The 22,624-nt window shown below is 49.5% G+C and overlaps 1 protein-coding gene across 1 annotated transcript; it reads left to right on the top strand.

Annotated features, from left to right (window-relative positions):
* The first annotated feature begins 6,744 nt into the window (after window positions 1–6,744).
* Window positions 6,745–12,277, top strand: C1QL2 (complement C1q like 2). The gene is given in 4 exon segments (XM_039495195.1): window positions 6,745–7,105; window positions 7,647–8,038; window positions 8,041–8,427; window positions 11,633–12,277. Coding segments are annotated over 3 exon segments (840 nt in total). The 5' UTR covers window positions 6,745–7,105; window positions 7,647–7,765; the 3' UTR covers window positions 11,813–12,277.
* The last annotated feature ends 10,347 nt before the right edge of the window (window positions 12,278–22,624 follow it).

Genomic DNA, 22,624 nt, shown 5'->3' with positions numbered 1-22,624 from the left:
ACCCACACTCAGCACCCCACACTCTGGAGAACTGTTTTTTTCCAGACCACTCTCTCTGGGACAGGGCCAAGTCTTTTATTTGTCAAGTACCATGCACAACTATGGTGCTGTATGGTAATGGTAATAAGGAGAACGTTTATTCACATAAAAGTTAGGTAAAGTTCAGCAATGTAACAGAAAATAGTACATCAGAGGTCCAGATACAGCCATCTGTCACCCCCTGCAGATTTGATTTTTTTTTTAATAACTTTGTGAGGCTCAGGAGGACAAATTCTGGTTGGCACATGAACACAGGCGTAGAGGACTCCCAGATGGAAGCAGATATACACTACAAAAAGAGGTGTTAGGTATGCCTGAATTCTGGCTAAAACCAGCCATTCATTCACTGCATCCCCCTGCAGCAACATATCCCTATGCATGGCAGAAATAATCCGCCTAGGAATTGTGTGTAGGAGTTTGATTAAATCGGAGGGGACGGGGGGAAGAATATGAATAAGTACACTGGTTGTGTGTCTTGACCCCAAAGCCACATCCCAGGACTGTTTTCTGATGATCCTGAGAAGTAGGTTCTCCAGGACATTGCAGAGGGATTGGAAGAAAGATTGCCAATTTCCAGTTTCTGTTGTGGGTTTTCTAGCACACACATATACACAATGCCAACCACACTGCAGCCAAATAGAGATCTAGTTTATTCTGACGGTAATAGGTGAGTCCTACTTTATCTCCATGCCTGAAAATTCCTGTCGCTCAAAACCAGCTATTGTGCTATGTAATTTAGTAGCTAGGGGTTTTGTCTGATACTGACAGTGAGCTCAGACTTTTAAATGGTTACTCCACCATTTGAAATCACCGGTATGTTTTCCATAAATGCAGTTATCTTAACTTGGACCATTTTTGTAGCAAACTCTCCCCACCCCAGTTAGAAAAACAGTTATTCAATCATATAAGCATGGCAGAGCTAGTCCAACGGGTGCATTAGAAAAGGGGTGGTTGTTTAAATAAGCAAATTGAACAAGACAAATATAGGGCTAACCTGGTTCCCCTCCAATGATTTATAAATGCAGACGTTGGAACATTGGATGGGGAAAGAGGACCCTAACTGTGGCCCAAATTCTGCAGTCTTGCCTTTTAACAACTGCAGAATGTTGTCCTGTGTCTTGCTTTAATTTACCATTTAAGCACCAAACCTTCTCTAAGCCAGAGCTTGCCACAGGGATCATGGCCCACAGGCAGCTTTGTACCACTCTACTGGCACTAAAGCACTGAAACTGGTTTAGCTGGGCACTGACGTTTCTTTTTGCATATGAGAATTCCCCAGGAAGCACAGAGCTGCTATAGCAGCTCCTTCACTTCCCCTCAGTTGCCAGTTTAGGAGGCATGGCCAGGGATCCCTTACAGGGATCAGGCCGATGCCAGGACACCCCTAGGCTCAGAGGACCAAAGAAGTGACTTAAAGCCACGTTTGCGCACTCTCCCCTTACCCCTGAGCCGTGCCTGTGAGAGCTGAGCCGTTCTGAGCGCTTTTCACCTGCAGCTGAGGATCTGGGGCAGCGTGGGTAGCTGAACTGTTCTTTTTCCCAGGTGAACCATTTTGGATCAATTATTAACAGCTAGTGTCTATGTAAAGAAATTCTATCTACATTCCTTTAGGGCCTGACTGCTCTTCAGCTGTATTTCATGCCCTCTGGTTATTTCACTTGGCACGAGCTTTAACAATTTTGTAATATCTGTTCTCTTTATCCCCATCCGGATTTTGTGCACATCGATTTACATTATAGACATTGATGAAGTAACATCAAAAGGTCTGATCCTTCTCCGATTAAAGGCAATGGCAAAACTCTCATTGGTTTAATAGAATGTAGGGTGAGTTTGTTTAGCTTTTCTGAATAGCTACTGTCTCAGTGATGATAAATCATTCCACCTGTCTTCTAATATACCTTCTCACTGTAAGTCCAGCCTTCTCCAATTGAAGTCAATGGAGGTCCTAAAGGTTATGCCTATGTTATGCCCACTGCCCCCATCAGGACTGCAGCACCAGGCGCGGCTCCCTTCTGTACCTTTAACTCCCCAACCACCATCTACAGGGCGAGGGATCCTTTTAAGGGGCTCTGGCTTTTTGTCTTTTAAGTACAGCAAATGAATGTGGTAGAGAGCAGTTGTAGTAGCTAACATTTGTTTGTAAATACAATAATGTGTATAATTGTAATGATAATAACTCCTATATTTCGAATGTATGTGAAAATATTTTCATTTCAAATTAGATCTGTAATAGAAATTATGTTTAAAAACAGTGGGCCTGATTCTGATCTCACACACTGGCTTTAAGCCAGTACCACCCCAATTATTCCAGGTTCTGCCCTGCAGACAGTCAGATGCGAATCATGAGGCTGTTTGTACTGTTTAACCTATGCCCTTCCTACTGTGCAAAGCCACATGTACCTGTTGGGTTTACATAGTGGTGTAAATTGGAAATGACTCTATTAAGCCAACAGTGTCAGAAACCTGCGTGAATGAGATCAGAACTAGGTGTGAATGAGATCAGAACAGTGTCAGAACCTGTGTGAATGAGATCAGAACTAGGTGCATAGGATTTGTCAGGAATGAGGGCAGTTAATTTAATAGCCCAACTGTTTCTGGTACCTTTATTAAGCAAAAATAGTCAGAGCCATTGTCTTTTATACTCGGCGAATGCCACATTAATCGATTTGAATCAGCAGTCAGCAAGAACTGTGAACACTTTAAGATAGGGACTAAATGTATCATTTTACTAGCTGCTGAATATACTGAGTTCCAGATAGTTAATTCTAGTAGCAAGAAGGATCTAGGGCTGGGATGGGGGTGAGGTGCAAATGAAGCGCTAGGAAGATTGGTGGGTAAATACTGTCCAAAACATTTATCTATTGCAGTAAAGGAAAGAAAAGTGAACAAATCACTGGCATATATAAATGTATCAGGCCAGAGTCTACCACATTTACTCACAATAAGTAGTATCTTACTCCAGGAATGGTCTCATTGGTTGCAATGGGGCTACTCCCAGAATAAGCTACTACTCAATTTACCTGTGGCAGAATCTGACAGGATCACAGTGGTAGTTACATGCAAAAGATGTATTAAATCATTCAGGCCACATCCCATAAAGTGCAGGATTTAACCCCCCTGGGTTAAATATATCAGACCTTAAACTGATACTATGCCGATCTTAGAACAATTTGGTTTGGAAGGAACCTCTAGTGGGTAATTTAGCCCATCTCTGTGCATCATAGAAGAATAATGAAATTATTCATAAAAAATCCCTGGCAGAAGGGTGTCTAATCTAACTATTGACATGTCTGTCACCCATCTTGTATGTTTCTTTGATTGCTTAACTGTCCTTTATAAAAATTTTGCTAACAGTTCACCTAGTTTTTTCCCTGCTGCAGCTGTAAGCCTGTTCCTACTTGTTCTGTCCTTGTTGACTTGTGGGAATAATTGATCCCTGTCATAGAAAATTATCTTAGCATTTTATAAGGGACTAAGTGAGGCCACATTTGGAATATTGTTCATAGCCCGGTCACCTTATTATAAAAATGATATAATGCAAATAGAGAGGACAGCCCAAATGATACAGGAACTTAATTATTCAGGAAGGGTTAGAAAAGCTACTGTGTAGCTGCAGTCTTTGGAAAACAGGAGATTAAAGGGACATCTTAGCAAGGTATACAAAACTCTGAAGGGAATACAGAGGCTTCATATATACAAGGGGATCTGAGCAAGTGACAAATACCAAAACAAAAGAGAAAGTAACTGAAGCTTAGGAAGGGCTAATCAGCAAAGCAATTTAAGCAGAATTTATTTAGTTACTTAATATTTGGATAAAACTACTGGAACAGCAGTGGGGGCAACTATTGGAAATAGATTTCACCAGGCTTTTGACAAGTATGTGGAATTAAAAGAATATTGTGGGATACAACTATTAACTCAAAGGAGGAGAAAGGATCCTAGATGAACGTTGTGATCTCCTTTCTTAAAATGTTTTGCTGCACATTCCTTACTGGTTCCTGTAATTTTGTGGCCCTCTTTAATTATCTGTACAATTTTTCTACAGGTTTTCTGTTAAACCTATATCCCTGGCAGCTTTACATACTGAGATGTGGAGAGATAAGGAGATACTCTCAGCGCAAGGGCCCCGATACTGATCTCAGATATAGAACTAAAAATCCAGAGTAACTCCAGTGAAGACACTAGGTTTATTCAGGATTCCTATGGGTGTAATTGGGATAAGAATCTGGGCCATAAGCATACGCATTCCAGTTTGAAAGGTCTTAATTCACCACTCTTTAAATTGCAATAAAAGCTCCTAGAAGGACTCTCAGTCCTTTTGGTGGCAATTGTAGTAAGTGTACATGCCATAATTTGCACATGATGCCTAAGGGCTAGTGACTTCAATGAGCTTTGGATCAGGCCCCAAATGACTTGCTTCCTTTGACCTACAAGTTTTACTATTCTTTCAAACCAAGAGTTCGCCCTTAACTGTGCTGAAACCAAAGCAAACTGATGTTTTTCAGCACCAAGAAATTGGGACATGCTGAAATCTAGCCCTTAGGAAATCTATGTAGCAATAAAACAACCCCCTTACTTTCTCTTCCAGCTGCGGGATGGGTGCCCAACAGACTCACATTAGATACGTGGATAGCATCATAACTTATTGCCCAGAGGGAAGAACCCCATAGACTTTTAATGATGTAGGAGCGCCCATGACCAACATTGTTATTCAGTCAGAAAAGCAAAAGGAAATAATGGCAATTTGTAGAAAGGGGGATGACCCAGGTGATAGGCATTGGGCCAATTTAGGCATCTTCTCTGCACTGAAATCATAATTTGGGAAATTATTACCGTATTTACCATAAAATCATCTCTATGTCATTTGTTTCTTCACTGGGCACTTCGGTCACCTCTTAGACCCTTAAGGAAATTGATATGGGGGTAGCTACATCAGTATAGTTATACTGGGGCAAACCCTTGAGGTAAATGTATTGTTGCTGAATTAAGCTCAGTGAACTCCACATTGCATTGACCCAGTGGTTCTCAACCAGATGTATGCGGATCCCTGGGGATACACAGAGGTCTTCCTGGGGGCACATCAACTCATCTATTTGCTGAGTTTTACAACAGGCTACATAAAAAGCACTAGCAAAGTCAGTACAAACTAAAATTTCCTACAATGACTTGTTTATACTGTGCAATATACCGTACACAGAAATGTAAGTACAATATTTATATTCTAATTGAGTTATTTTATAATTCTATGGTGAAAATGAGAAAGTCAGCAATTGTTTTGTAATAATGTGCTGTGACAGTTTTGTATTTTTATATCTGATGTTGTAAGCAAGTCGTTTTTACATGAGGTGAGACTTGGGGGTACACAAGAGAAATCAGACTCCTGAAAGAGGTGAAGTCGTCTGGAAAGGTTGAAAGCCACTGCCCTGCCCTGTACAGTGCCTCCAACAGCTGTTCACGCCAATGTCATTACTATAGTGAATTTCCTTTAATGTGAGCAGATCTTTAGTCTCATCTTTTGGAGGGGAGCATTGTCTTGGTGGATCCATGAATATTGTCTTTTTTATAGCAACTCTTTATAAAACTAAGGGGTTTGTGTTTCAAGTTTGACAAATGAATGACTTAATATCTTTTGTTCTGTGACTATAATGATGTGTTTAATTGGAATTTTTAAAAAATGGGACTATATTTGAAAATTTCGACAATTCAAATTATGGGCAAGATCCTCCGCTGATGTAAATTGACATACCTCCCTTGGAGTCAGTGCTGATTGACATTAGTTGGGGTTCTGGTCCTTCATCTCTCAAAGGAAATATATAAATAATGTTACACCTGATTCTGATCCCCCATCATTGTAAATCCATTGACTGGAGTTACTCCTGATTTACACCGGTGTAAATAAGGACAGAATCAAGGCCAGTGTTTGAGGTTTATATTTTTGTGGTTTTCCGGCTGGGCAAAATCACACATACATATTAGGCCTGTTTCTGATCTCACATGGTGTAAAAAAAAGAAGTAACTCTGGAAGACAAAATCTGCGTGAGAACAGAACAAGGTGCATAGAAGTTGTGGGGAATGAGAGTAGTTAATGTAATAACCCAACCGTTTCTGGTAGCTCTATTAAGTAGAAAATAATCAGGACCATTGTCTTTGATATTTTGTGAATGGAAATAGTGTTAATCTCCTATGAATGTCAACAGTTTTGAATCAGCTTTCAGCAGGCAGTTTGAACACTTTGTCATAGCAAACATCGTATCTGATTAGCTGCTGAATATATTGCCTTCCAGATACTTAATCCTGGCAGAGAGGAGGATCTAGGGCTGTGATGTGGGGGAGAATGGCAAACAAAACACTAGAAAGATCTGGGGGAAACGTTTACAGAAAACTCTAAAACCCTGGTCAATAGCCGAAAAGGAAAGAAAAGGAAAGAGATCGCGGGGATGCACAAAGGTATTGAATAGAGGATCGCAGTTTTAGTTAATGACGGGAAAGCCCCATGAAATGATCCAGTTATTCTCCAAGCAAACACGGGCTTTAGTCCAAGGGGAGCCTGACTTAACCACTAGAGAGTATAATTGATTTCAGGCTGAACTCAGCAACCCCACTCGCTGCCTCTGTCTCGGCGGGGAGAGAAATCACAGCGTAGCAAACACTGAGCGCAAGTCACCTTGGCCGGGACATGATGGGCGCAGCTAGCAGGTGTGAGCATCACGCGGCGGGCAGGCTCCGTGTGTAAGGTGGCGTCCCGGCCCCGCTTGCAGTCAGCGCGCCGCTGTGGATCCTCGCCGGCTGCTCCCGCGGCGGGGCAGGGAGGATGGAGTGACCGGCTTGAAAAGCCTCGCCCCGTCCCTTCTCGGGGACCGCTCCGGAGCGAGTAAAACCTCCCGGTGCGGACCAGTTGGGGGGCTCGCGGCGATGCTGGCTGCCTGCTGAGCCGGCCCGGAGGCGGAGGCGGAGGCGGCGGCGGGGTGGGGGCCTGTTCCCGGCCCGGCTGAGCTGAGCACTTGGGGGAAAGTTACCCCACCTGTTCGCCCGCGTCCTGGGAGCTGCTCCGCCGCCCCGCTCGCTCGTGAGTTACCGCTGGCGCCTGGCACTGCCCGCTGCGGGGGAAGGGGGGGATCCCCGAGGGCTGAGGCTGCTGGCGGTGGGATCCCCGAGGGCTGAGGCTGCTGGCGGTGGGATCCCAGGGGGCTGAGGCTGCTGCGGGGGAGGATCCCCGATGGCTGAGGCTGCTAGGGGGAGGATCCCCGAGGGCTGAGGCTGCTGCGGGGATCCCCGGGGGCTGAGGCTGCTGGGGGAGGATCCCCGAGGGCTGAGGCTGCTGGGGGGGGGGGTGGTGGGCGCTAGTGCCCCCCCCGCCTGCCCAGGGTGGGGCTCGCTCAGTGCGCACCACGCGGCTGCTCCAGTTGCCAGGCTGGGTGGCCCCGTCCAGCGGGAGAGCCCGGGGCGGGCTGGCTGGCAGGTGCCCCGCAGCAGGCTCCGGCCGGGCGATGCCGAGGGACTGAGGCTGCCCGGGCGCCCCGCTAGAGGGGGGCAGCGGGGGTGGGGGGGGGGCGGCAGCCGCTTTGCCCCAGGCCGGGGGCTGATCCGCTTCTCTGCCCTCCCCGCAGGGAGGCTTCGCCACTGAGTCACCATTACCTCGCCCAGCAAGGAGGAGCTGGTCGCGCTCGCTGCCCGGCTCTGGCAGAGGAGGAAGCGGCTGCTGGCCGCGGCCGGGCTGGCCCTCGCCATGGGCCTCGTGCTGCTCATCGCCGTCCCGCTGCTGCTGCAGGCGGCCCCGGAGAGCGCGGCGCACTACGAGATGATGGGCACCTGCCGCATGATCTGCGACCCCTATAGCAGCGCCAGCGCCAGCGCCCGGGCCGGCGGCCCCAGCAGCACCGCCGCCGTGGAGGCGCTGCAGGACCTGAGCGCCAACCCCCCGCCGCCCTTCCTCCCGGGGCCCAAGGGGGAGCCCGGCCGGCCGGGCAAGCCGGGGCCCCGGGGCCCGCCAGGGGAGCCAGCCCCGCCGGTCCCAGAGGGCCGCCCGGAGAGCGGGGAGACTCGGGCAAGCCGGGGCTGCCGGGGCTGGCGGGGGCCGGGGCTGGCGCGCCCGGGGCGGCAGGGGGCGGCGGCGGCCCCGGGCCGGGCGCCGCGGGGGAGGTGAGCGGGGCGCTGAGCGCGGCCTTCAGCGGCCCCCGGATCGCCTTCTACGTGGGGCTGAAGAGCCCCCACGAGGGCTACGAGGTGCTCAAGTTCGACGACGTGGTGACCAACCTGGGCAACCACTACGAGCCGGCCACGGGCAAGTTCAGCTGCCAGGTGCGGGGCATCTACTTCTTCACCTACCACATCCTCATGCGCGGCGGGGACGGCACCAGCATGTGGGCGGATCTCTGCAAGAACGGCCAGGTGGGTCCTGGGGGCTGGCCGGGCTCCCCCTCCACCGCCCGGGCCGGGATCCCCCCTCCACCGCCCGGGCCGGGCTCCCCCTCCACCGCCCCTGGCCCCTCCTTCCACCGCACGGGCCGGGATACCCCTTCCACAGCCCCGGGCCATGATCTCCCCGCCCTCCACCCTCCCGGCCCGGGATCCCCCCTCCCGCGCCCCGGGCCGGGCTCCCCCTCCACCGCCCCTGGCCCCTCCTTCCACCGCCCCTCCACCGCCCGGGCTCCTCCACCGCCCGGGCCGGGATCCCCCCTCCACCGCCCGGGCCGGGCTCCCCCTCCACCGCCCCTGGCCCCTCCTTCCACCGCACGGGCCGGGATACCCCTTCCACAGCCCCGGGCCATGATCTCCCCGCCCTCCACCATCCCGGCCCGGGATCCCCCCTCCAGCGCCCCGGGCCGGGATCTCCCCTTCCACCGCCCGGGCCGGGATCCCCCCTCCACCGCCCCTGGCCCCTCCTTCCACCATCCCGGGCCGGGCCCCCTCTTCCACAGCCCCGGCCCGGGCCCCCCTTCCACAGCCCCGGGCCGGGATCCCCCTTCCACCGCCCCGCTCCCCCCCACCCCCACAGACCCGGCCCGGCTCCCCCTTCCACAGCCCCGGGCTATGATCTCCCTGCCCTCCACCATCCTGGCCCGGGATCCCCCCTCCAGCGCCCCGGGACCTCCTCGGGATCCCCGGGCCGGGATCTCCCCTTCCACCGCCCCAGGCCCGCCGGGCCCCTCCTTCCCCCAGCCTGGGCCGGGCCGCCCCTTCCCCCGCCCCGGGACCGCAGCCCCAGGCCCCACACCCCCCCCCCCCACTTCCATGGCCCCGAGTTGGGACCTTCAGCCCCGCCCCCTGCCTGGGACCCTCTGCCTTTACAGGGACCCTCCTGAATCAACCTGGAAAAACCCTTTATCTGATGGAAACCACTCTCAGCCAAGGGGTGCGGCAGCACCCTAGTTCCAGCACCTATGCCCTCACCCCAGTGGTCCAGGGCACCAGTACCCCATGTGCCTGTGACCCTTCCCCCCACGCCGGGCTGGGACCCTCAGTCCTTCCCCGCTCCGCCCGGGGCCAGTACCCTCCCCACACCACCGCTGTGGGCTGGGACCCTCAGCATTTACCAGGACCCTCAGCCCTGAGCTGGGACCCACATGCCCCCCACCGAATGCTCTGGACCCTCACTCCCCAGTGCCCCGCACCCTCTGAGCCCAGGACACTGACTCCCCATGTTCCTGGGACCTTCACCTCTCCCCACCCCATCCCCTACTCTCCCATACCCAGGACTCTCAGCCCTGTGCCTGGGACCCTCTGCCTTGGGCTGAGACCCTCCCCCCATGCTCCTCACCCCATGTGTCTGGGACACCAGCACCCTTGTATCCCCAGGATCCTCCCCTTCCCCCTGTGCTGGGACCCTCAGCCCTGCGCTCGGGTCCTCCTCCCCTGTGCCTGGGCCCTTCACTCCGTGTGCCTAGGAACTTCACTCCCGTTCCTGGGGCCCTCACCCTGTGCCTGTGACAACGGCATCTTCACACCTCCTATTCCCAGGGCTCTGACCCTACCGTGCCTGGGGCACTGGCACACCTCTGTGCCTGGGACGCTTACCACCTGAGCCCTGGACTCTCACCCCGCATGCCTGGGACACTGGCACAGTCATATCCTGTGTCTGGGAACCTCGGTCTGTGCCAGGGTCTATCACTCCCCTGTGGCTGGGACACCAGCACCCTCACCCACTGGGCCTGGGATCCTCACCTCCCCCCATGCCTGGATCCCTGTGGCACTTAGGAACAGTCTTGTGCCCTGGCATCTTATTCCCAGGATACTTGTCTCCCCATTGTCCCTGCGATGCCCTCCTGAGCATGATCATTATAAATACTGAGAGTTGGATACCCCTCTCCTGTGCCACTTTTTGGAGGGCAGCCAGCCTCCCTGTGCCCAGGACCCTGCTCCCACCCTCCCAGTGCAGGACACCCTGCCCGCATCCTGTGCCGGTGCTCACAACACCTTCCTACGGGGATGGCATCACCATATGGGCAGAAACCTGTGAGAACTGCCATCCTGTCCCTGCTGCCCTGTGCATGTCTGTCCCCTCCTGTGTGCTTGGGAACCTCTGCTCAGTGCCTGTTGGCAGATTGCCCCATCACACTGTCTCGTAGCCCTCCTGGCTCTAGGACTCCCTCTTTCCTGGATCCTTCCCTCTTGTGTGTGTGACTCTTTCCCCTACCCTGGGTCCCTCCCTCTTTGCCTGGAACCCCACAGGCTCCAGGATAGTCTCAGAGAGCCTTCCACACTGGCTTCTGGGGAGAGTCTGGGGCACAGGGGACCCGACCTTTTTCTTACCCCCTCCCTTCCTTCAATGTAGTGATTTTCCACTTCTGAGAACAGACTTTTCTTTCCTGCCCCGACTTTTCTCTGTCAGTCTGGGCAGGGCCACCCCTCCCCATGTTCCAGGATCCTCCAAGTGACAAGTCAGTGCCTTACAGGGGACGGTTACTGTACACTTTAGAAACTCCGCTACCTGGAACAAGGGGGAATGAGATTGAAACGTGCAGGAAACTTTTCCCAGCTGCACGCTGTCTAGTGAATGGCCTGTCTGGCAGGCAGGCTGTGCTAAGGGGAGCTCTCGGTGTGCCTACCGTGGGGGAAGGGGTTATGTGAATGTGCAGAAGTGAGCGAAAGGAAAGTGTATGTTTGTGTGGCGGGGGAAAGGAGGGGATCTGGGAAGTGGAAGAGGAAGAGGAAATAAATATGTGTCAAGAAGAAGGGCCTGGGGGAAAGGGAGGATGAAGAGGGACAGCTGAGTTGGGAGTGAAAGGGGGTGAAGGAGGGAAGGGAGAAGATGGGGTTTTAAACGAGGAGAAGAGAAAGGGGGAAGAGGGTTAGAGAGTGGGAGGGTTATAGAGGGGGAGGAGGAAAAAAGGTGAGGGAGGCTGGTGGTGGGTTAGGCGGTGAAGGGAGGGAAGGAGGTAGGTTAGAGAGAAATAGGTAAAAAGAGGTAAGGAGGCTGTTGAAGGTTAGAGAGGGAAAGGGGCAAAGAGGGGAAGGGGTTAGCTGGGTTGAAAGAGCGCGAGTGAGAGGGGGAAGGACAGAGGCAGGTGTGGAGGATTTGGGGGCAGGGGTGAGATGTGGGGGGCTAGTGGAGGCAGCGTCTGAGCCCCCCCTCCCCCGGTTGGCTGGTTTGCAGGTGCGGGCCAGCGCCATTGCGCAGGATGCCGATCAGAACTATGACTATGCCAGCAACAGCGTGGTGCTGCACCTGGACTCGGGGGACGAGGTGTACGTCAAGCTGGACGGAGGCAAAGCACACGGCGGCAACAACAATAAGTACAGCACTTTCTCTGGCTTCCTTTTATACCCCGATTAAAAGTGTGGCCGATTGCATTGTACCCACTGCCCTGCCACCGTCAGTTTCGCGTCGTTCTCAATTTGTACATTTGATTGGTGGAAACAAACCAAGCGAGCCCCCCACCCCAGCCCTTGGTGTATCTCTGTCCTTGTGTTTGTTACACCATGAGATCAGCTGCTTGAAACTGACCAGCACCTTAGTTCCATGAGTGTATAAAAGATTCCAGGGTAAAACTGTCACTCACACTAAGTTAGAGCTTATCAGTCTTGATACATTTTGCTTTATTATTATCATCTTGATTGATTGATTGATCTGAAGAGTGGGACTGAATTATTACATGCACTGGTTCTTCTTATGCTGTTTGTTTGTTTGTATGGGCTCAAGTGTAACTTTCTTCTTTCCTTTTCCATGCAATACTCGGGTGAATGATGATGTAATGAACGTCAAGTCTCTGTTCCAGTCTGGCAAACAATCTAACCACCACCAAGAAAAAAATCATATTAAATTATGTTTTTAGACAATGGTTTCTCGCTGTGTGTCTGTTCCGAGGCTGAAAAGGGTGGTAGGTGGTGCGGGCGGTTGTGGGCCCTTTAACCTTCCAGGTCTGCAGCAGAATTAAAAGTTAGTAAGGGAGCCCCTACTCCAGCCTCAGTTATTGTTAATGGAGGGGGCGGAGGAGTGTCACCTTGTATGTGGTTTTAAAAGGAGAAGGTACACACCGGCACCCACATTTTAAAGGGAATGGAATCCATTCACAATAGATTTTCCTTGGTTTATGGGCCTAATCCCAAGCCCATTGACTTCAGTATGCTTTGGATCAGACTCTATATCAAGGAGTGCATGAAATTGCAGATTTATAGTATGGCTGACCTGTGTAATAAAGCATTAAAGGAAGAATTGTGTTTATATTAGAAAGAGATACAAGGTGGGGGAGGTAATATCTTTTATTGGACCAACTTCTGTTGCTGAGAGACGAGCTTTCGAACCACACAGAGGTCTTCTTCAGGTCTGGGAAAGGTGCCCCCAGCGTCACGGCAAAATGCAAGTGGAGCAGATTATTTAGCACAGTTAGTTAGCACATATTGTAAGGCCGTGGCTCTCAACCTTTCCAGACTACTGTCGCCCTTTCAGGAGTCTGATTTGGCTTGTGTCCCGCTGCAAATTTCACCTCACTTAAAAACTCAGGCTTCAGCTTTCTGCCCTGGGCCCCAGCAAGCCTAACACTGGCCCTGGCGACCCCATTAAAACGAACTTGCCCACAGTTTGGGAACTGCTGATATAGTGTGCAGAACAGTAGGAACAAGGCATTGTCTGTAGGAAAATGTAGTTTGTACTGACTTCACTATTGCTTTGTATGTAGCCTGTTGTAAAACTAGGCAAATACCAAGATGCGTTGATGTACCCCCTGGAAGACCTTTCTGTACCCCCAAGGTACACGTACCCCTGCATGAGAGAACCACCATTGTAAGGGATCATTCAAGGTAGAGTGGCCCGTACAATACTAAGTATGTGTATGTTTGTCTATTTACACACACACACACACACACACACACACACACAATTTCAGGCATACATTGAAATAAGGTGGCTCCAAACCCCACTGAAGTCAATGGCAGTCTTTCCATTGACTTCCCTGGGCTTTAGATCAGGCCCATAATCCATGTAAAAATCTACTGTGAGCTCTTTTTTGCTTCTCCTTCTCTCCCGGTTACATCTGAGTGACTGTATTTTCTCCATTGAAAACTAAACACACTTACAGAATGTCACACACAATCCTGGCCTTTCTTGTGGGTGTGAATCATGACAGATGCTCAGCTGGTGTACATTGGGGTTGTTCTCTTGAAGCCAAGGGAGGTAGGTTGATTTGCGGCAGCTGAGTTCCTGGCCCTCTCGCTTTCTTTTATTGAGTCACATTCCATTGTATCAGGGCCCGATTCTCCCCTTACTTTATGATGATTTTATACAGCACAGTTCCCTTGACTTCCATGGATTTACTCCCAATTTACACTAAAGCGAGAGAAGAATCAGTCTCGGAGGCTCCCATTGGCCAGCTGAGATCAATTTCATCCCAGCTCTAACTCCACTGAAGCTAATGGAATCACTGCTCGTATGAATTTGTTCCAGCAACAGTTTGAGGTTGCACAAAGATTACCAGGCTCTTAAAGGCTATTCTGCCCCGTTTGATCTGCAGTGTATATTGCCTCTTTACTGAATGGAGGAGAAGGGGCAAATTCAGCCCTGATGTAAGAGAGAGTGTTGCTCCCTGCATCGCACCCCAAAACAACCCTCCTGCTGAGGAGGGAGGAAGAGTTCATAACCAGGTACATGTGTTATACCCTTACCAATCTCTAATGCCTTGTCGATTGTATCATCTAGAATATGATTTAAACCAATGCCTGAGACCCAAATGAAGTATAATTGCTATGGATCCTCAATCCCCACTGGATCCTTAATCCTTTTTGACTATTCCTCCCTTCCCTCTGATGTGATGGAGCTTAGACACAAAGCCCTCGGTTTAAATTTCAAAAATTAAAATTGACATTCAGCAGCATTACCAGGAGCCAAGAGGAATTCTAAGGAGGTGCCTGGGCTCTGCTTTATCCTTTGCATTAAGAAGCAATTTGTACTTCTAACAAAGACCCAACTGTTCCCCCTTGGCTAAAGGGCAATGAAGATGCCTTGCAAGGGAATTGCTGTTCACAATACTTAAACAAATTTGAATCTTAGATTCTAAAATCTGTATTCCCTGATGGAGCTTGCTCCTTGCAATTCAAATGCAGAGCTGGCGGTGAGTGCCTGCCAAGGTGTCAGCAACTAAGAGGATGATGGATTGATGAGGCAATGGGAAGACACAGGCTCGCAGTGGCACGATGCCCCGACAGTGATCTATGTATCTGCACATTATCAATGTCAGGAGAAGGCTTGAACCACCCTCACCAGACGTCTGATTTTCCACTTATCTCCCATGTACTAATTATCAGGCTGGATTACTCCCTGGGATGGCAACGAAAATGCTTATTGCCATGCCAGTGGCAGTTTACACAATCGATACAATGAATGTCTCCCTCTGTTCCTCGTTTTATTTTCCTCTCGGCGTGGCAAACCCCTCTGCGATTGCTTTCGGAAGGACTTGCAAGGCAATCGCTTGACATCGGCTGTAGTAGCAATTGTGCACAGGGTTCTAGTCTATTCAGGTTCTGAGACCATGCCCATCCCTGTGGTATCCAAGCCCTGGGCTTTATGCCTCCTAAGTAACTGCACTGGGACCGGGAAAGTAATCTAGAGTTGAAAAAGTTAGTGTGGTGCTTGCTTACAAATAATAGCACTGCCTAAATGACCACAGGAATGGCAGAGCCAGGCAAGCTTTTGGCTGCTTGGTGCATCTTCTGATTTGTGTGGCTTGCAGCAAGAGCAGAGCTTCCAGTTCCACGGGGGAAGGCAAAGCAGTCAGTTCACAACCTTTGTGGTCCTGTAACTGGTCTGGCAGGCCCATGAGTTTCCTACTCAGCTCAGAACCTGGGAAACTCCAAGCTGTCACATATGTCCAATACACTTGATCATGCAAGGTGGCACGGTAGGCACCCAAATCCATGAGTTTGATGAGGAAGAGAGGAAGGATGGGCCAGTGGTTAGGATGCTCAGTGGGGTTCTGTGTGGCCTTGGGCAACTCACGTCTTGTCTCTGTGCCTCAGTTCCCCATCTGTAAAAAGGGGATAACAGCCCTTCCCTACTTCACAGGCATCTTTGTGAGGATAAATACATTACAGATTGTGAGGTGCTATGGGAATGGTGGCCCTATCAGTACCTAAGAGAGGTGGGAGCTGTGGGTGCTCAGCACTTCAGAAAAATCACGCCTCTTTCAGTCAAGTGCCTAACTTCAAACACTCAAGTTCAAAAACGTTGGCCTGTGTCCTGACGCAGGGGTGAGGTGGTGCTCAGCCCCTCTCAGGATCAGGCCCATGATTAGTGCCTGAACTGTCTCTGGTCATATTGGCTTTGCACGGAAGGGAGTGGGTAAGATGGTCCTACTTCTCCTTTTGCCTTTAGATATTACACTGACTAGCTTTACACATGTTTTATTGATCCGATCTCTGCTGAGAAGCCTAGCATTTTTGAATCCCACTTTTAACATTTTTCTTGGTGATTTTAATGTTTGTTTGTTCCCTTGTACACAGGAGTGGACCCCTGCCAAGATGGGTTTATCTGTGAAGTGCAATAAAAACAAATCAGGGAGGTTAGTTTTGATGAATATTCATTCCATGGCTGCTTGTTTATTCCATAGAATAAAGACTTCCCACCCTTTGAATACAGGGAGAATAGCACGTATGTCTGTTTTTAAGTTTACACCATAGGTTTTTCCTAACTTTTGTAACAGAGGGTGATGGTTACCTTATTCTGATCAGACTGAACTCTGGGAAAGTTCTGATCCAGATCTAGACCTGGTGTCTCAAGACTGTCTCTGTCTCTTCTCATTAGCTGGAATGCTTGAGCCAGTTAGGCTAAAAGAACGATTGACTTGAATCTTCATCCCAAACTTGAACCAAACCAGACCCAAACCTCTGAGATTCAAAACAGTTTGGTTACTTTATTTTGTTTTGTTTTTGGTGAGCTTTTGCATTACCTAGCTGGAGCTGGTACGGGAAATGTAAATAACAGAATAGGGCAAACTAAATTAGGAATTTCCCAGCCAGCTGATGCACAGGAATTCACATGAGAGTGCCTGTTCTTAGGAGATTTCACACCTGATGACAAAAAGAGGCTCATCTAATAACACAGTTGAATAAACCTGCCAACTTTAGCATGTTTCTCCAAACCTAGCCTCTGAAGGTCACGCCCAGTCCTTGGTTAATAACATGAAATATGGACCTATCCAGCAGAGCATTTGTGGGGTGACTATTTCAGGATTTTGTTGCACAATTTTGGAGGAATTTATAACCTGGGGGGTCTCTTTTCTCAGTGACGCACGGGGATCTACGCACATACCCCTCACTTACATTTCAAACTCTTTGAGACTTTGAAATTGCAGTTTGTGCTGGAGCACAATCTGCAGCTAAGTCCGGGAACAACTTTGAATAAAATGTCATCGAAATTATTTCAGGAACTCAGTCAATATTAGACCAGCCCAGAGATGCTACCTGGATGGTTCCAGTCTCTTTGTTAGTATGGAAGGGTTCAGGTTCTAAGGAACAGGGAAGGACAATGTGTCTAACAAAGCCGAACCATTCGCCTTCGCCTTTGGACTCCAATGTACCCCTCTGTTCTTACGGATATGCCAATTTAGGGCCAGGTTCTCAGTAGCACTAAGACCTTGGTGCTACTCTGGAGTATCCCCAGTGTAAGAGGGTTCCACAGCTAGTGCAGAAGCTCTTTTCCATCTTCTCTTGCAGCCCTTGGCACAGAGGGTCTCCTGAGGGCAGGGACATCACCTGTCGGGTGAGGGAAGGGGGCTGCAGCACACACTGGCTTGGCTATTCTTGACTTACCAAGGCCCCTAGGGGAGGTGCAAACATACATTAGACTCACCTTTGCTCCCCTCTGCTCCTGCGTCAAGTGCAGGAATGGAGACATTGAGAGTGGGGGGTGCAGATTTTTAAAGGTATTTATTTCAGTGGATGTTAAGCACCTACATTCCTTTAAAAATTTGGCCCTGAGTTTTTGCATTCCCATTGCAGTCCCTGGCTCAGTGCCTCTCAAGAGCTGGGTCTTACTGATTCCAACCAAACAAAGCTAGTGCAGTCTGAACCTGTAGGAGTGGGGGCGGGGAGGTTCTGTACTGTGAATTATGGCAACATTTGTTTGCCAAGAAGAGGATTGTAAATGTTTGGTTTCCAGTGCTTCTTTGGGCTCCTCCAATTGAAGTGACCAATTATCCTGCACTGCACACCTCTATGTTCTAATACAACGGGAGCAGTTTTCCTTTACAAAGCTGTGATGATGTTTCGCTCCTTGAGTTTGGTCTCACTTCATTTTATGGCATGATTCAGGTTAGAAACAGAAAAGAGCTCTGCGCTCACCCTATCCGCATCCCTGCTAGTGCAGGATTATTTCTGACAGTTCATTTTTAGTACAGTGATCTGTGGCCATTTGCCTGTGATCCATGGAGACTGATCATTTGCGTGGTCCCAGCTCCCCTTTTTGTTTGCAGCTGCTGAATCACGATAAAAGAAGCTAAAAACAGATTAAATGTTTTCTTAATGTTGCTCCACGTACCCAATTGCTAGTTACTTGATTATGAGAGAGAAATTAGGTTATACCCATTGAACTTAAATGGAGGGGACTTGTGTGTGAGAATGGGAGGGGAGAAGTCCCTGAGATAATCTTTCTATGAAGATGTGGCCCATGCTATGAAAAAGTTTGAGACTCAACTTCATCCAGTTTTGTTTTAAGACTCTATTTAAATGTTCTGATAATGTAGAGGTTGTTTAGTTCCTTGGGGAGGATCCTGAGATTTGGAGATGCATTGCTTTGCTTTTTATTTTGTGTCTTGCGTTTCCATTATAAACTTTGAGACTGTTTTTTAAGCTTCCTGTTCACAATGAATCGTTACAGTCTGTGAATGCATAAGGTAGAGGAGATCAGCTCCACGTGGGATTTACTTTTTAAAAATTGTACATTGAGTTTTTAGGTTTGGAAATAAACTACATGGGCATTTAGCTGCCTATAATGGGCATTTATGTGCCACAGGGCCAAATTCTCCTCCCAGCTACGCTGGTGTACATTCAGCAGAACTCCTGTTGAATTGTGCTACTCGGAATTTACACCAACGTCCTTGGAATAAGAACCTGGCCGGAGGTGCTCTAAATGCAGCTGATGTCCGACACCCACAGTTGTCAATTGGGAGCCACATTGTGCTGTGTAGGCATAAGAAGCAATAGATCTTTAGGGCCATATTGTACCCAGTCCCTTCCCAGGTGCACAAGAAAGGGAGAAGGTTCAAGGAAGCTCTGCTCCCCTTATGCCCACCCTGACAGTGAGTCTTTGCACTCAAAGGATGCGATAACTCCACATTTGCAAAGAGGGTAGCGTAGGCGCCTCTCATCAGCCAGCTAGCAACCTCCCTAAGAGCTCCAAGAGGGCTCATACGTCCTTGAGGCACAACGCTGCCTCAATTTCTTCCAGGGAGTTGGCGTATCATTGCATTGCCCCTGTGAGGCTTGGGCTGTATACTGCAGTGTGTCCCTTTGAAAAGCAAGCATCATGTAGGAGAGCGATAGCAATGTAATTTAGCTATTGGTGTGAGAAATAATAGAGCTAATTAAGCCAATAGGGTCCTATGCCTTTTTTTGTGTGTGTGCGCGCAATTAATATGCAAAAATCCCCTTGATTCCCACAACTCTGTAATGCACAATGCATAGCATTCTTATTACATATTGACAGCATGCACTGTAATGTCACCAAAAGACGTCGTTATGCATAGTAAGACTACTACACTAATCCCAGTTAAACCTTGCCAGGTTGAGTGAATCACAGTGCTGCATCCAGCGCTAACAAAGCATCTGCTGTCAATGTGCAATCAGAGTACTGTGCAAAAGCCGGTGGATCTGCTGTATGCTAGTACCTATAGAGTCTGTCCTGTGTCAACTTTTTGTTGGGTTGCTTTTAAAAAATATTATCAGGCAGAATTCCAGATGGAACGAAAAAACAAACATCAGCCTAATGCAAGGGACTGCCCTGGGATTTACTCTGTCTTTAATTCACTCCCAGTGCAGGACAACAGGGCTGCTGACCTCCCGGGAGCTCTTCTGGAGGAGGTTGGCAGAGGGGGACTGCTGCCTCGGCGTCATTGGTCTCCCCCTTCTCCACACCCTGTGGAAGCCTTTTTGTGGGGAAATCTGGATCTGCAGCTTAGGCTGCGACGAGGGATGAGATGGATGAGAGCCCTCCAGCACCACTAACGCCTGTGGAGATTTCCAGTCTAGTGTTGCCAGATGCAGCATCCACTTAGGCACCATCCACCTCCAGTTGTGAAACCCTCCACTTAGGGAGGAGAGGCTGGAAGGGAAACTGCTGGTCCTGTGTCTCCACTTTTGATACCCTGCCCTCCTCTAGGTGGATTGAAACCATGGAAATTCAGTGAGTGGAACCTTGCAAGCCTCTGCTTAGGTAATTCCCCCACAGGGAACAATATAGTCGCAAAATACGTCACTGAAGAGGCAGTGTAGTTGTAGCCATGTCAGTCCCAGGATATTAGAGAGACAGTGGGGGAAGAGGGCAAGGTAATATCTTTTATTGGACCAACTTCTCTTGGTGAGTGGGACAAGCTTTCAAGCCACACAGAGCTCAGTAAAATATATTCTCTCACCTCACCCTGGTCTCATTGAGAAGACCACACACTGGGAGCTGATTTACATGGGATTCTTTCCTTACGGTATTTTGCCTGTTCTGTCTCGTTTGCTCTGCAACAGCCCAAGTATGTTGGCATCCAGGGCATGCTGTGAGGGTCATTTTTCTCTCTCTAAGATATAAGGAGAGGGTTGCTGGTTAACGTGCCATGGGCTTGGTCCTACCCTCATTGGAGTCAATGGCAAAGCTCTCATTGACTTTAATGGTGCAGGTTCAGGATCTGTAAGTGTGTGACGCCAGTGGAGATTTTGACGGGTGGTTACTTAATTCTTGTTATATTGTCACTGAGCCTTTGATTGGATCTTGGGTAGCTGGTAAGTCTGTGAATTTACACGAGTGTGTTTAAAAAGCAAACGTCGGGCTGCCTTAGCATTGGGTGGCCCAAATCCAAATAAATACCTACGGATTCATTGGTGAGTGTCATCTTCTGAGAATCACAATACCAAAAAAAAAAAAAAAAAGTTAGTGGTGTGAAAAACAAACTGACGAACTACTGTGAGCCCTACAGAAACCCAGGGTGAAGAAGATCACCTTGTTTTATATATATATTTATTGGAGAATGGGAGGCAGAAGTCCAAGATACTACCTTCTTTTTCAAGTCTGATGACAAAACAGAACTCTTGATAGCTGTCTAGTCTAATTTCCTTTGGAGTTAGTGCAATAACTATCTTCCACTAACTAAAAGCTGTCTGTTTCCCTTTTACTGGATTACTAGGACTCCCAACTTTTACTTTCTTATATGGGCCTTAAATGGCAAGTAATTGCTGCAAGGAAGTAGAAGAATGAATTCAATCTTGGTTTGTAGCCATCTTAAGCAGAAGTCACCCAGCAAATATTTACAGAAGCCAGCAATGGGACACTAGATGGGGAGGCCTCTGAGTTACCTCAGAAAATTATTTCCCAAGAGTCTGGATGATGAGTTTTGCCCACATGCTCAGGGTCTGACTGAGTGCCATATTTGGGGTCTGGAAGGAATTTTTGCCTGGGTCAGATTGGCGCAGAGAGTTGAGGTGCGGTGTGTGTGTGTGTGGGCTCTGGGGTGGGGCCAGGGATGAGGGGTTTGGGGGTGCAGGCTGGCCTGGGACTGCAGTGGGGAGAGAAGACTCCCCCCTCAGCACTCTCTCAATGCAGCAGCTCGAGGCTGGGGGAGAGGCACCTCTCCCAAGTGGCAGCTCCGGCGGGGCTGAGTTGGGTTGAGGGAGGGGTTCCTCTCCCCGGCAGCTCTGGTGGGCCTGGGCCGGGCCAGGGGAGGGGTTCCTCTCCCTCAGTGGCGGCAAGCCCGGGGCAGGTACGCGCTGGGGCTGGCAGGGAGGGGCGCCTTTCCACACCATGACCCTGAGCAGGGCTTAATAGCCAGCTGCGCGGCCATGCAGCTTAGAGGGAACTTAGGCAGAGACCTTGGTTTTTTTGAGGACGAGGTGGGGGAGGGGGTGTTGGCCTTCCTCTGCAACTTGGGACACATGTTACTTGTGTATTTAAACTAGTGTAAATGGTGGATTCTCTGTAACTTGAAGTCTTTAAATCATGCATTGAGGACTTCAGTAACGAGGTCTATTACAGGAGTGGGGGGGGTGGGGTGAGGGTCTGTGGCCTGTGATGTGCAAGAGGTCAGACTAGATGATCATGATGCTCCCTTTAGCATCAGCCTTTAAACAAATAGTTTAAATTGCTCTTCAGATTTGATTTCTCCACCTACCTGCCTAGGCAATAGAAAAGTAAAGCTGCCTGGTAACATGGATGCCATTTTTTTTTTTGCAGTAGCAGGTTTTCTTAGCTATCTGGCTATGTATTTGTCACCTCACTCACTCTTGGGTGAAATACTATGGCCTGTGTTATACAGGAAGCCAGACTGGATGATTATAATGATCCCTTCTGGTGGTGAAATCTGTGAACTGTGCCAGTGAACTCTGGTTGACTTGTTTGCACAGTCAACCTAAACTGTAGTACAGCTGGCTCTGTTATTTGTGCTATATCATGGGACTGTGCTGGTTTGCACAAACAATACAGAGGGCAGGCTGCATGGTCAGCAGTACCAGCCCAGGGCTGGGAGCCAGGCCTCCCGAGTTCTAATCTCGGCCACTCACTGGAATTTGAGGCCAGTTATTTGACTAGTCCATCCTAGTTTCCCATCTTCACTAGCTTATAATGGACTGAGTGGGCCAGATGACAAGGACTGTGGTTGGGTGGGGTAGGGTGACCAGACAGCAAGGGTGAAAAATCAGGACGGGGTGCAGGGTAATAGGAACCTAAATAAGAAAAAGACCCCAAAATCAGGACTGTCCCTATAAAATTGGGACATCTGGTCACCCTGTTGGGGGGGGGCGGTGCAGGGCCATCCTTACCCATACGCAAAGCACGCAGCTGCGTAGGGTACCTGGAAATTTGAGGCACCACATTTCCTGGTGCCCTGTGCGGCTGCGTGCTGCTCCAGCCCCTGCTCCAGCTCTTTCCCAGGACCCCCAACCCTGCTCCGCCCAAGCCCCAGCC

This window comes from Mauremys reevesii, linkage group 11, assembly GCF_016161935.1.
Source record: "Mauremys reevesii isolate NIE-2019 linkage group 11, ASM1616193v1, whole genome shotgun sequence".
Taxonomy (NCBI): Eukaryota; Metazoa; Chordata; order Testudines; family Geoemydidae; genus Mauremys; species Mauremys reevesii.
The sequence above is the reverse complement of the archived record's forward strand: the minus strand, read 5'-3'. Positions and strand labels throughout refer to the sequence as shown.